General features: G+C 42.2%; 1 protein-coding gene across 1 annotated transcript in view; it reads left to right on the plus strand.

Annotated features, from left to right (window-relative positions):
• dnah9l (dynein, axonemal, heavy polypeptide 9 like) overlaps positions 1-13,816 on the plus strand; it is a 41,217-nt gene that overhangs the window by 24,231 nt on the left and 3,170 nt on the right. The window contains exons 65-84 of the mRNA XM_044031135.1: positions 37-138; positions 889-1,023; positions 1,146-1,319; positions 1,430-1,497; position 1,906; positions 7,706-7,769; positions 7,921-8,023; positions 8,203-8,325; positions 8,417-8,621; positions 9,331-9,495; positions 9,600-9,740; positions 10,492-10,662; positions 10,768-10,890; positions 11,001-11,194; positions 11,335-11,483; positions 11,616-11,743; positions 11,916-12,053; positions 12,451-12,540; positions 12,622-12,813; positions 13,630-13,749. Coding sequence (XP_043887070.1) covers positions 37-138; positions 889-1,023; positions 1,146-1,319; positions 1,430-1,497; position 1,906; positions 7,706-7,769; positions 7,921-8,023; positions 8,203-8,325; positions 8,417-8,621; positions 9,331-9,495; positions 9,600-9,740; positions 10,492-10,662; positions 10,768-10,890; positions 11,001-11,194; positions 11,335-11,483; positions 11,616-11,743; positions 11,916-12,053; positions 12,451-12,540; positions 12,622-12,813; positions 13,630-13,749 — 2,586 coding nt within the window. The remainder of the gene's footprint in view (positions 1-36; positions 139-888; positions 1,024-1,145; positions 1,320-1,429; positions 1,498-1,905; positions 1,907-7,705; positions 7,770-7,920; positions 8,024-8,202; positions 8,326-8,416; positions 8,622-9,330; positions 9,496-9,599; positions 9,741-10,491; positions 10,663-10,767; positions 10,891-11,000; positions 11,195-11,334; positions 11,484-11,615; positions 11,744-11,915; positions 12,054-12,450; positions 12,541-12,621; positions 12,814-13,629; positions 13,750-13,816) is intronic.

Below are 13,816 nucleotides of genomic sequence, written 5' to 3' on the forward strand. Positions count from 1 at the left end.
ATTGTGCTCTGGATCATGTGTTCTGTGTGTCGCCAGGTGTCCTGTGAGGTAGAGATGAAGAGGATGTGCTTGTCTCAGGCCAACGCTGATCTGGCCGAGGCTGCTGAGAAGTTACAGACCATCAGAAAGAAACTTGCAGTACGTTCCTTTGTCTTTCACTCGTTGTTGCCGCTATTATTTTGAAGTGACTTTTATCGGCCATGTGTAGACACCATGATCATGCACTTCCCCTGTCACCATCTCTTTATAACTCTAATTTAAGATCATTTCTTTATTTGAAATTATAAAAAATAACAAAATTCAATATATTCGAAATAAAAACTAACCCTGAAAGAAGAACAAAAGAACGATAGTGCTTTAGTTTACCTATAGTGGCTTGCATTTTCAACCCGCCTTATATAAGCTTTTGCTCATCGTTTGTATCACTTGATTTACGGATGAGAGGGACAAGAGGACGAAATGGCGTCAACTACACGGCCTGACACACCGCAAGCTCACACACTCCGCTATTACACTCACTCGTCCAACAGTAACAGAACCACGTCGCCCTCAGTCGCCAGCGTGGAGCACAATCGAACGCCGGGTGAAGGAAAGCCGGACCAATATCAACTCTGACTCCTACTGGATGTTTTATCAGATCCTTGCGACCAACCAGTCTTCACTTTGCTCTTCTGTGTGTTCTTGGCAAAGAGTGGTTTCACAGAGGACGTGGTGAAAATGTCAACAGAGTCCAGATCAAAGACAAACGACCTTTCACACAGGCTGCATACAAGTATAGATAGATACAGTAGAGAGACAGAAACACACACAGATAGATGGGTAAAAACACCCAAAGCCACAAATCATCACGTTTTTTTCTGACGTTTACTCATTTCCTCTCTTTCTCAGGAGCTGGACAACAGCCTGGAAACTCTGACAACAGCATTTGAGACGGCCACGTCAGAGAAACTGCGTTTTCAGGAAGAGGTCAACAACACCAACAAGACGATAGAACTAGCCAATCGTCTCGTCAAGGGACTTGAGGTGAGCACAGCAGTGACCAGGAGGACAGCACTTCTCATGTTGTATATTGTGCAGTACAGTATTTCTGCTGTTGTGCTCTCCCTCCCTCCCTCCTTTCTATACATGTTTGTGTGTGTTTACAGAGTGAGAAGGTGCGTTGGACCCACACAGTTACCCAGTACCATGAACAGGAGGAAACACTGTGTGGGGACATCCTCCTAACGGCAGCTTTTATCTCGTACGCTGGGTCTTTCTCCAAGAAGTACAGAAAAGAGCTGCTGGACATCCTCTGGATGCCGTTTCTGCGCAGTCAGAAGGTCAGAAGTCTACAGAACACTCAACTCATCCTCCTTTCACCACTGTTCATATTCATCCTTTTAGCTGCCTGTCCCTAAATCGTATGTTCTCGATATCGCCCCACTCTCAGATGCTCATCCCTATGACAGAGGACTTAGATCCAGTGTCACTGCTGACTGACGATGCAATGGTGGCCCAGTGGTGTAGGGGAGGAAATATCTACCAACAAGTAACAATCCCTCCCCGAGAAGTATTCCGTCTTTCCGGCGTTAGCAAGAGGTTTTCCAAAGTAAAGTAAAGTATAGTAAATAATTATTCAATCTGACTCCATTTAAACAATAATTAACTTTACTTTTAAATATTGTGGGAATTAAAGTTAACCAATCATTTAAAATGTAAACCCTTTAAGAATTCAATCCTATTGTCAAGAAATCTGACACTGGTCTAGTTCAGGGATGGTTTCTATTATAAAAACCACTCAGTGACCTTTTTCCACATAGAAGATTAGCCCTAATGCCTAGGTTGAAGTATTCAGAGGTCAGAAATGTAACACAACAGTTTACAGGACATAATACTCAATCTTTTCTATTCAACTCAGAGGTGAAGGGTATAGCCCTTGTTGAACATGGAAGAATAGCCGAGACACCTGGGTTGAAGTACTCAGAGGTCAGAAATGTAACACAACAGTTTACAGGACATGTTACTCAATCTTTTCTATTCAACTCAGAGGTGGAGGGTATGAGTGTTAAATCTCACCATATAACTAGACTAAATGAATCTCCAATAACAGATTCTTAACTATTTAGAACAAAAAGTCTCAACAAGGCAATATTAGAAATGAAGGGTTAACATACCAGTTTATTGAAATGTCCAGTAGTAGAAAAATACAGCCAAGAAGTTGTATGACACACAGTTGATGTGTGGGAGCTTCTGTTAAGCAGACCAAACTCCTCGAGGAATGGGAGCTCTGTCCCTTATATCCAAGATATCCCACCAGAACACAGACACCTTATATTTACATATCCATTGTGATTTACTCAGGAAGGCTATTTCCTTCTGGGTACCTTTTACTCACCATGGGGTCTTTTCACATGACAATTGAGCCACCTTGACTTGTCTACTTCCTGCACTGAGACGCACTTCAAACAAGACAATGTTTACACCTCAGAGTGGTGGGACTGTCCCCACTGGTGAGGTTTGCACCTAGTTGATTAATTCAATCAAAGAGCAGAATATACACAGTGATGACGTTTTGTCTAGTGTCTACAGGGTGTGGTCTCACTGTCTTACAGTTTCCCCCTTTGGCCCCTGAGAGGCATGTGGAACAAAACGATAGGGGTCAAACTGAAAATTGACAGTTCATATTCACACCCATAATTCCATCATTTCAGCCTTTGCAGATCTGGCAGTTGCAGGGGGCTGAGTACCAGGGCAGAGAGTGTGGATGAGCTGGACAGGATTTCCACTGTCTTCTTGGCCAGGTTGGCCTGTACTTGGGTGCCTCCTTCACAGAAAGTGTCCTCCCACCAGGGAGAGAAAGTCCAGGGGTACTTTTTGGTACTCTGCCCAAAAATGTTGATTTGGCCCATGGAAAAGTCCTCAGTAACTTCCAGGCAGAAACTGTGATTTCCTGGACAGGTCAAATCCCATAGGAAAAGAGTTAATTTCACTGGTAACACACCACTGTGTGTGTGGCACCTGAATGGCGTCCGAGTGTCCACGTAGAGACTGGACGCTGATGAGCTTGGAATCATTCTGTGAGAAAGGCTTCAGGGTGTTACAAGTGCATAGCTGGAAATGTCATGACAACATGTGTGAGAAGTAAACAAGGTCTCAGTGTTTCTTAATATCATATACCCCATAATGTGGTCCCATTTAATCACCTGATTCTTCACCACACTGCCTATTGAGAGTATGGTGGTGGAATTTGGATAAATCTGTTCTGGGTGAATAAGTGGAAAAGTGACAAAGAACCCAATACATCCAATACATTAATTATCAGTATACATCATTAAGGAAGACAACAGTTATGAATAATTGATATCTTTCATTTTTTCCGACGTGACCCATTCCAGACCTGTGAAATGGCTGCCTTGGTCAGATGTGATTTGAAGAGGTGGTCCAAACAGGGGGAGGATTTGGTTCGTTAAACCTGTGCTACTGTTCTTGCCGTGTTGTTGCAAGTGGGGATGGCATCAACCCACTTTGTCAATTATGACGAGACAATAGCAGTACCCCCCCTTGGCACTGGGAAGGGGACCAATGAAATCCATCTGTAGTGCTTCCCACAGACCTTTGGGTGGATTAGGTCTGCACAATCTGGTGCGGCCAGGTTTCCCTTCGTTGTAGGCAGCACACACAAGGCAGGAGGCACACCAGCTGTCAACATCTTCAGTCATTGCTGGCCACCAGAATTGTTGTTTGATCAGAATGTTGTCCACATAGCTTACTACTTCCCCTGTGTGGGCATGTGGACTAAGAATGTCTGATACGGCTTTGTGAAACGCACCCGGACTGATGTGTAGGCCCTGTGGCATCCGTTGCCAGGTAAACTGGGTGTGGTTAAAAGTGAAGGCAAGTTTCCGCTGGTCTTTTGGATTAACCTTGATAGACCAGAACCCATTGTTGATGTCAAGGACAGAAAACAAAGCTGCATTATCAGGTAATTTAGTCAGTATTCTTGCTGGGTTGGCTACAATAGGTGTCGCTTTTGGAAGAGCTTTGCTTAAGTGTTGATAATCAATACAAAGTCTCCATTTTCCAGATGCCTTCGGTACTGGCAAACATGGGGAGTTGGCAGCTGAACTACATTGTCTGACTATCCCTGTAACTTCAGGCTCTTTAACAATTTCATGAACAGCAGCTTCTGCTTCTGGTTTGATTTTGTATTGTTTCTGTGGTGGAGGCGGGGTTCCCTCAATACTCACTTCAAAATCAATAAGGCCACAATCATGTTCATGATTGGCCCACGCGTCACTGTGTTTATTGATGACCTGTTGTACTGGGTCAGGGGTGGTGATGGACATAATGCTTTCACAGTTTCTGACAGATTTTTTCTTGGCAGTTTTGTCTGTGATAACCTCAATCTGTTTTTCTAAACAGTGGATGACAAAGCCATGCTTTTCCATTATGTCCATCCCTAAAACTGTACCCTCGCTGTTAACAGGTAAATACCAGAATGGCTCTCTTAACACTATCACACCTAAATCAAGTCGGACTGGTTTTGTAAGGATCGCTGTCATTAAAGTGTCACCTATTCCCTTGATTTGAATGGTCTCATTTGTCAGGGGTAGTGGGACGTTTGTGCAGGAGCAAGCGGCACCGGTGTCAATGAGAATGTCTACTAATCGGCCTCCAAGATTAGATTTTACTTTTACACGGTTACCGCTGGAAACAATGCTCCCAATGGAGGCCACGCGTCCCTATTTTTGTTCCTTTATTTGTTCGAGAGCAGCTAGGATGTCTGCGAAAAGGCCACTCACATCTGTGTCCCTGATGTTAGTAGTTTCTGTGTCTCTCACGCTATTAGTTTTTGAATGATCTTGCAGAGATTTACCAGTTGCTTTCCTGAATTTGAATTTTGACTGCGGGGCACCATGTAATTTGAAACAACGTTCTCTTTTATGGCCCGGCCGATGACAATAGTCACAAATGATTACATTATTGTCTTCCTCATCTACCCATTGATTTGCGGCTACGGTGTGCATTTTTAGGGGTTTTGATCTCTGCTCTATTTTTGTGGCCCATTCAACGAATGCATTGAATGTGTTTTGAGGTGGGTCCCCGCCCATAGCTAACGCATTCTGAATGTGTGGTCCAGCATTATTGCGCAGCAATTGTAAGAGGATTTCATGGTTACGGTTGCAATCCTCTGCCCCACTGTATTCTCTAAAGGTTACCCACATACGTTCTGCAAACGCCTCAAAGGTTTCTGTATTTGATTGGTTGATTTCGAGGATTCTGTGCCACTCGGCCTGTGGTGGTCCTCTCATCTGAATTAAGATCTCTTTTATACGACTGTAAATGTCGTCATTAGATTCTCCGAGCTGTCTCTCAAGGATTGTTCCAGATCGGAGTTCTTGAGGGATTTTAGAGTGTAGCTCTTCTGGAATAGTAAGCAAGACTATTTGCCACACATCTCGGGGCTCCAGATTGTACACAGAAGCCTGAAGCATTAATTTGTCCCAATAAGTTTGAAACGGGCCGCGGCGAGGCATGATGCCGATAACTTCTCTGTGTTTTGAAGTTTCATCACATGATAATGCTCGGGTAATGGTAGTGACATCATTATTTGCGTCTCTTACTGTTTTTACAACAGATATTTTAACAGATTTTCTGGGAAGTGTGCCTGTTTTGAGACGAGTGTCCATTCGATTTTGGCTTCGGTGTTTTAATTGAGAGACGCACTGGGGGCTATATTCAGCCTCCATGAGTGTGGAGGTTGTAGGTCTTATCTCATTGTTAGTGTCATCCTGAGTTACAGGGCACCTGGTAATGAGAGTTATGTTCTCATCTTCACTGTCCTCCTGATTGTGGTTGTCTAGGCTTTTAAAGCTAATGGCAGCCTCTTTAATAGCTGCTACTGGAAAGCCAGCCTCACCACAGTAGTCTTCCAGTTGGGAAGTGTAGCGCTTTCCTGAGTTTAGTTTTTGTTTCAATCGCTTAATTTCTGCATCCATTGTTTTGGTTTGTCTTGCCCAATTGACTTTATCATACTGGAATGCATCAATTTGTGCTCTCAGGTTTTTTAACTCTTCTGATCGCAGTCTTTCTAAACTTTGGATGTTCTCCAAAGTACGTTCTCCCTCAGCTATCGAGTTTAAATCATTGCGTCTAAGCAAATACATAATTGCTACAGGGAGATCGTGAAATTTATTTTTAGATTGTAATGTGACACCTTTTGTGGAATACCAGTGAAGAATTTCACTGTTTTTCCATTGCAAACTTACGCCACGTTTGTGCAGACGAACTAACGTCTCATAGACTTGCAAACCAACTTTGTCCATTAATTGCTCATCTATTTCTACACTGGAACATCCCTGTCCTAGTGAGTTGTGTGTTGACACCTTTCCCCCCATCGGATTTCTACGGTCTCCGATCTATCAGTGGATATGTCGATCCGTTCTATACTATGTGTCTATATGTTATGTGAATTTGAACTTTCCCTTAATCTTTATGAGAACTGTAAGTTTGTACTCACCACAGAAGCTGTAGGAAGACACAGAGGAAATCACACCTCATTGTTTGATCCGTCGGAGTTGACTTCGCTCGCCTTTTGCTTGCTGCAATCGCGAGATCACGTCAGGGTCACCAAACTGTAGGGGAGGAAATATCTACCAACAAGTAACAATCCCTCCCCGAGAAGTATTCCGTCTTTCCGGCGTTAGCAAGAGGTTTTCCAAAGTAAAGTAAAGTATAGTAAATAATTATTCAATCTGACTCCATTTAAACAATAATTAACTTTACTTTTAAATATTGTGGGAATTAAAGTTAACCAATCATTTAAAATGTAAACCCTTTAAGAATTCAATCCTATTGTCAAGAAATCTGACACTGGTCTAGTTCAGGGATGGTTTCTATTATAAAAACCACTCAGTGACCTTTTTCCACATAGAAGATTAGCCCTAATGCCTAGGTTGAAGTATTCAGAGGTCAGAAATGTAACACAACAGTTTACAGGACATAATACTCAATCTTTTCTATTCAACTCAGAGGTGAAGGGTATAGCCCTTGTTGAACATGGAAGAATAGCCGAGACACCTGGGTTGAAGTACTCAGAGGTCAGAAATGTAACACAACAGTTTACAGGACATGTTACTCAATCTTTTCTATTCAACTCAGAGGTGGAGGGTATGAGTGTTAAATCTCACCATATAACTAGACTAAATGAATCTCCAATAACAGATTCTTAACTATTTAGAACAAAAAGTCTCAACAAGGCAATATTAGAAATGAAGGGTTAACATACCAGTTTATTGAAATGTCCAATGGTAGAAAAATACAGCCAAGAAGTTGTATGACACACAGTTGATGTGTGGGAGCTTCTGTTAAGCAGACCAAACTCCTCGAGGAATGGGAGCTCTGTCCCTTATATCCAAGATATCCCACCAGAACACAGACACCTTATATTTACATATCCATTGTGATTTACTCAGGAAGGCTATTTCCTTCTGGGGACCTTTTACTCACCATGGGGTCTTTTCACATGACAATTGAGCCACCTTGACTTGTCTACTTCCTGCACTGAGACGCACTTCAAACAAGACAATGTTTACACCTCAGAGTGGTGGGACTGTCCCCACTGGTGAGGTTTGCACCTAGTTGATTAATTCAATCAAAGAGCAGAATATACACAGTGATGACGTTTCGTCTAGTGTCTACAGGGTGTGGTCTCACTGTCTTACAGTGGAACAATGAAGGATTACCAGGAGACAAAATGTCCACTCAGAATGCAACCATCCTCACTAACTGTGAGTCGTCGCATGAAACATATAGCAAGAACTATATGTCGTATCCTCACGGTGGCGATATTTTCTTCGCACAGGAAATACAGGCTTCATATAAACGTCTATATAAATGAAAATCTCCTTGCATGTGTCACGTGTGTGTGTGTTGCATCAGGCGAGCGCTGGCCTCTCCTCATTGACCCTCAGCTGCAGGGCATCAAGTGGATCAAGAGTCACTATGGCAACAGCCTCAAAGTCATCAGTTTAGGGCAAAGAGGGTGAGTGTTTCCTTCCATTAGGACTCTTAAAATTGACCTTTAAAGGCTTTTATTGTGAAACAGCACACATTTAAGTCAGCACATGTATAAGTTTTGAAGTGTGGTTACAATAAGGTAGGGCTATGGATGAACTGGTTATGTTAAAGGTTAAGGCTAACTCTTTGTCATATCATTTTCAGATATGTAGATGTGATAGAACAGGCTGTGGTGGCAGGCGACGCTGTCCTCATCGAAAACCTTGAGGAGACTATTGACCCGGTTATTGATCCTCTGCTGGGGCGACACACGATCAAGAAGGGCAGGTAGTACACAAGTGCACACACACACACACACACACACACAAACACAAGTGTTTGTTTCTCGTGCCCACTTCTCTGTCCCACTCTCTCACAGTTGCATAAAGGTTGGGGACAAGGAGTGTTTCTTCCACCCAGGCTTCAGACTGATCCTTCACACTAAACTGGCCAATCCTCACTACAAGCCAGAGATCCAGGCCCAAACCACCCTTATTAATTTTACCGTGACCAGGGATGGACTGGAGGACCAGCTCCTGGCCCAGGTTGTGAATCAGGAGAGACCTGATCTGGAGCACCTGAAGGTAGTGTAAATAAGTAAGGCCTACTTATGGAACCTCTGGAACCTCCATATTTGTGGTGGGTTTTTTTTATATTGTTTTGATAGGCAGAAATTACATACTGTGCATTTAGACAGACATATGAGTGTAGGTTCACTTTTAAGCAGTGTTGTAATGTAATTACACCACAGTGTAACCATCTTCGTTGCTCGTTACTACAAAATAAATGTTGAGTTGGTGACGTAATGCCTGTTTGTTGTCGCTAGTTGTTTCTAGCGGCACTAACTGTTAGCGGCTCAGTTGTTAGCGGCAGATTTCGGCTCTAAGTGGACTTAAAACACAGCAGTGGCTCGTTGTTTACCGTGTCCGACACCAAAGCTCTGGTCTGTGGGTTTCTGTTGTACACTCCGGACACCGGGTTTCAGCTATCAGCTGTTTCAGCTCTCAGCTGTAAGCTGGGCGGCTAACCAGTGAGCTAGCGAACCACAGATTTTTAGTTAAGAAGTTAAATTAAAACATAGTGTGTCTAGAAAATTAATTGTGATACTTAATTACAGTAAGTGTCAGGTACTTTAAGACTTTTACTCACGTAATATTCTAAAAGGTGACTTTCACTTCTACCAAAGTCATTTCCTGGAAAGATACTTGTACTTTTACTCAAGTATCGCTTTCAAGTACTTTATACGAGACTGCTTTTAAGGGTATTGTTGTTATTGTACATATCTTTCTCCAGAGTGAACTGACCAAACAGCAGAACATGTTTAAGATCGAGCTGAAGCTTCTGGAGGACGAGTTACTGGGCAGGTTGTCTGCTGCAGAGAGTAACTTCCTGGGTGACAACGTGCTGGTGGAGAAGCTGGAGACCACCAAACATACTGCTGCTGAGATTGAGATGAAGGTAACGCGGGATTGTGAATTACTGCATGAGTCAAACATCAGTTGCAACCTTGGCTTGTATTGTCTCTTGTGTCCGTCGGTGTCCTTTTCATCTCCTGCTCTCAGGTCCTGGAAGCTAAAGTGAACGAGGTGAAGATAAATGAGGCGAGAGAACATTACCGTCCCGTCGCCGTCAGAGCGTCTCTGCTGTACTTTACCATGAATGACCTCAACAAGATAAACCCAATGTACCAATTCAGCCTGAAGGTAACGAACTGCACATTCATACTGACTTCTCCCAGGTTCACAAACGTATGACAGTTTTTCACAGTATGTATGTGTGTTGTTTTCTTGATTCAATGATTTATTGTTTGGTCTGAAAAATAGAAAATCTGTCCTCAAATGCCTGATTTTCAGTTTATTGTTATAGAGTCAAGAAATCAAGATAGCATTCACATTTAAGAAGCTAAAAATCAGTCAATTAAAGTGCAGTCTGAAATATTGAGTGACACTGAATGGTAAAACTGCAGATTAGGGCTGAAAGGAGGATTCTTTTCATAAAGTTTGGTCTTTAAAATGTCAATAGACCCTAAAACAATTCAGTTTTAATGGTTTCTTTTCTCTTTTTCTAAATTTCTTTGTTGTATTGAGCAAAAATAACAAAAAAGGGAGCGCTATTAAAAGCACTTACCCCTTTCTCGAGGGCGTCAGGGACCTACAGTGGCCTTCGCATACCAGGAAGGATGACATTCTTACATACTGGGACTTCTTTCAGCCTCCATAAAGCAAGGCCTTTGCCTGAAGTACATAAAAGAAAGAGCTTAATCTGAGGCTACAAGCAATTACACATTTATACACACATACTTGCGGGTAGTCTATTTAATTCCCCTTCTAAACGTTACACACTGGCTCTTTAACATTCCATCCAGGTCATACTGATAAACTCTGTCGTTCATTGCTCATGAATCGTCGCCTTACTAAGCAGATACTTCACCCCACATAATTGTCTTCTTCTCAGGCCTTCAACGTGGTTTTCCACAAAGCGGTGGCGATGGCCGAGCCCTGTGAGGACGTGAAGAGCAGAGTGCACACCCTCATAGACTGTGTTACCTACTCCACCTTCAACTACATCAGCAGGGGCCTGTTTGAGAGAGACAAACTGACCTTTACTGCACAGCTTGCCTTCCAGGTGTGAGGAGTATAATGTGTCTGTGTCAGTGCATGACAGAGACAGAGTGTGGTGTGTGTGTGTGTGTGTGTGTGTTGTGCCCTGACTGTGTTCTCCCTCCCTCAGTTGCTCCTGATGAGTAAAGAGATAGACGTGCGAGAACTGGACTTCCTGCTCCGGTTTAACATTGACCACAGTTATGTCAGCCCCCTTGATTTCCTGTCAAACACGGCGTGGAGTGCCATCAAGGTGAGAAAACACCTTCGCGCTTAGGAGTCGTCTATTGGTTGTGCGAAATTAAATGTCACCAAATTGTCCGTGGTTTTTTTTTGTTTTTTTCGCCTTGTCTGTCGTCTTAGGTCATGAGTTTCACAGATGAATTCCGTGGTCTGGACCGGGACATTGAAGGCTCTCCTAAGCGCTGGAAGAAGCTGGTGGAGTCCGAGTGTCCAGAGAAGGAGAAGTTTCCTCAGGAGTGGAAGGGGAAAAGCTCCTTACAGAAGCTCATCATGATGAGAGCACTGAGACCTGACCGCATGACCTATGCTCTCAGGTGCAGAGGATATTTTACAAATTTGCATCTGTCATTTGTTTGTCTTTGCTTCTGAAAGAGGATAAAGCGATGGACATTGCTGCCACTTTACTTTCACTCTTTTTTTAACCCACGTCCCCTTTTTTGTTGGCACTCTGTAGGAACTTTGTGGAGGAGAAGCTCGGTGTTAAGTACACAGAAGGCAGGAAGACTGAGTTTGCAAAGTCCTTCAAAGAAAGCGGTCCGGCCTCACCTGTGTTCTTCATCCTCTCTCCTGGAGTCGACCCACTTAAAGATATGGAATCACTCGGTACTGCGTGCACCAAACACACGATTTTTTTTCCCACAGGAAGTGCAATCACAGCAGGCCTTTTCTCAAGGCGCGTGCGTGTGTGTGTGTGTGTGTGACAGCATAAAAAGAATCTGCCATATTTGTTCTCAGGAAGGAAGCTGGGTTTCACTATCGACCTTGGGAAGCTTCATAACGTGTCCTTGGGTCAGGGCCAAGAGGCTGTGGCTGAGGTTGCCATGGAGAAGGCTGCCAAGGAGGGCCACTGGGTTATTTTACAGGTTTGGAAAATAAGGTTGATTGGTTACTGTCTGCAGAGAAATCTTCGTTTCACAGCATGGAAATGAGAAATCCTTCAATAATGAACATAAACCGTTCAACCTCTTTGGGATTACCGGTTTCCCTCTGTCACTTCCTGAGCATGCTGTATGTTTCTGTCCCACACACTTGCAGAACATCCACCTGGTTGGTCGCTGGCTGGGTTCACTGGAGAAGCTCCTGGTGCGCTGCTGTGCCGACAGTCATCCTGACTACAGAGTGTTCATGAGCGCCGAGCCTGCAACGACACCTCAGGAACACATGATACCACAGGTGGAGATGCAGAGTGCATGCAGGAACATGATCACATGATGATGCATGTGAACAATAACATGATCTTAAAATGACTGGAATGTAATTTAGCTGCAATTAGTGCACTTCATATTGGCATTTAAAGGCCCAGTGTGTAACATTTAGGAGGGTTTATTGGCAGAAATGTAATATACAACCAAGAAGCATGTTTGTGTGATTGCTTTAAGAGAAAATAAAAATTGGTTTTCATCGAATTGAATTCAAAATTGAACATGTAGAACATGTATTTTGAGATTTTACTAAGAAAAACAACGTCCTTTTATAAGTGAAGGTCACCATAGTTCCTCTGTCGTTCACTTTTACACACTGGACTTTTAAGTATGGATATCATTTCATTTGTCTTCTTCTTTTTACTCAGGGCATTCTGGAAAATGCTATCAAAATCACCAATGAACCTCCTACAGGCATGCATGCTAATTTGCATTCTGCTCTGGATAACTTTGACCAGGTTAGCTTTTAATATGCACTTTGTGATGACTTTTTTTTAATAATAATGATTGATTTAATAATTTTTTTGGACGGTTTCTAGGACATCCTGGACCAGTGCAGCCGTGAACAGGAGTTTAAGACTATCCTCTTCTCTCTGTGTTACTTCCACGCCTGTGTGGCAGAGAGAAGGAAGTTTGGCCCTCAGGGATGGAACAGAAAATATCCCTTTAACACTGGAGACCTGACAATATCGGTGAATGTCCTCTACAACTACCTGGAGGCTAATGCACAGGTAGGACATTGTGTTTGTCTCACAGAACGATGAGGATTATTGTATCATTTTCTGATTAAATTTATCTATCTAATCTATACATAAAAACACAGCAACAAGACAGGAAGCTGCAGTTCAAACTACAAACTAAAAAATATAACAAAAATAAAGAGCTAAAGAAGATCAACCCTTCTACAGTGAACATTTTAAAGCAAAATAAACATAAATCATGCAAGACAAGAACATGCAGACAAACAAACAAATACATTGCATAATAATAATAATAATAATAGTAATAATAATACAATTCCACTGAAAAGCAAGTCAACACACAACTGTGTATATAAATGTGTTTTATAATGTCAATTATTTTATATTTCACTTGATAGGGTTTCATGTTCGATTTGTTCCTTTTAGTTTTTATTATTGTGTTTCCAGTTTTTTTTCCAGTTGTTTTAAGTATTAACTTCTTGAGTACTAGTAATAAAAGTTTAAACTATTATATAAACTATTAAACTATACTTACTATTGTGTAAAATTCATTTCTGCACGTAATAACCAGTGTTACTATGCTCCCAAAATGCATTCATTAATGAATTTTGTTCCACGTCTAGGACAATCTCCTGCTTTACTTGTCTCATGCATACTTATTGACTTATCTCTTATGCAGTAGGGTTTTTTTTTTATAATTCTGTGTTAAATAAAATTAAATAAAATTAAAATTAATTAAATTAAATTAAATGCTGATATTCCTTGTCTTTAATGTCTCCAGTTAAATGTCACTATCCAACAGTGATTTGTATTGTGATTATGATGATGATGATGATGATGATGAAGGTGCCATGGGAGGACCTGCGGTATCTGTTTGGGGAGATCATGTATGGAGGACACATCACTGATGACTGGGACAGACGTCTCTGCAGAACATACCTGGAGGAATACATGCAGCCCAACCAGGTTTGTACACATTCTCTTATGAAGAAGACAAAGAGAGGCTCTCTACAGATCAGCAGGCGATGTGGGC

The sequence above is a fragment of the Solea senegalensis genome, linkage group LG1, assembly GCF_019176455.1.
Source record: "Solea senegalensis isolate Sse05_10M linkage group LG1, IFAPA_SoseM_1, whole genome shotgun sequence".
NCBI classification, from domain to species: domain Eukaryota; kingdom Metazoa; phylum Chordata; class Actinopteri; order Pleuronectiformes; family Soleidae; genus Solea; species Solea senegalensis.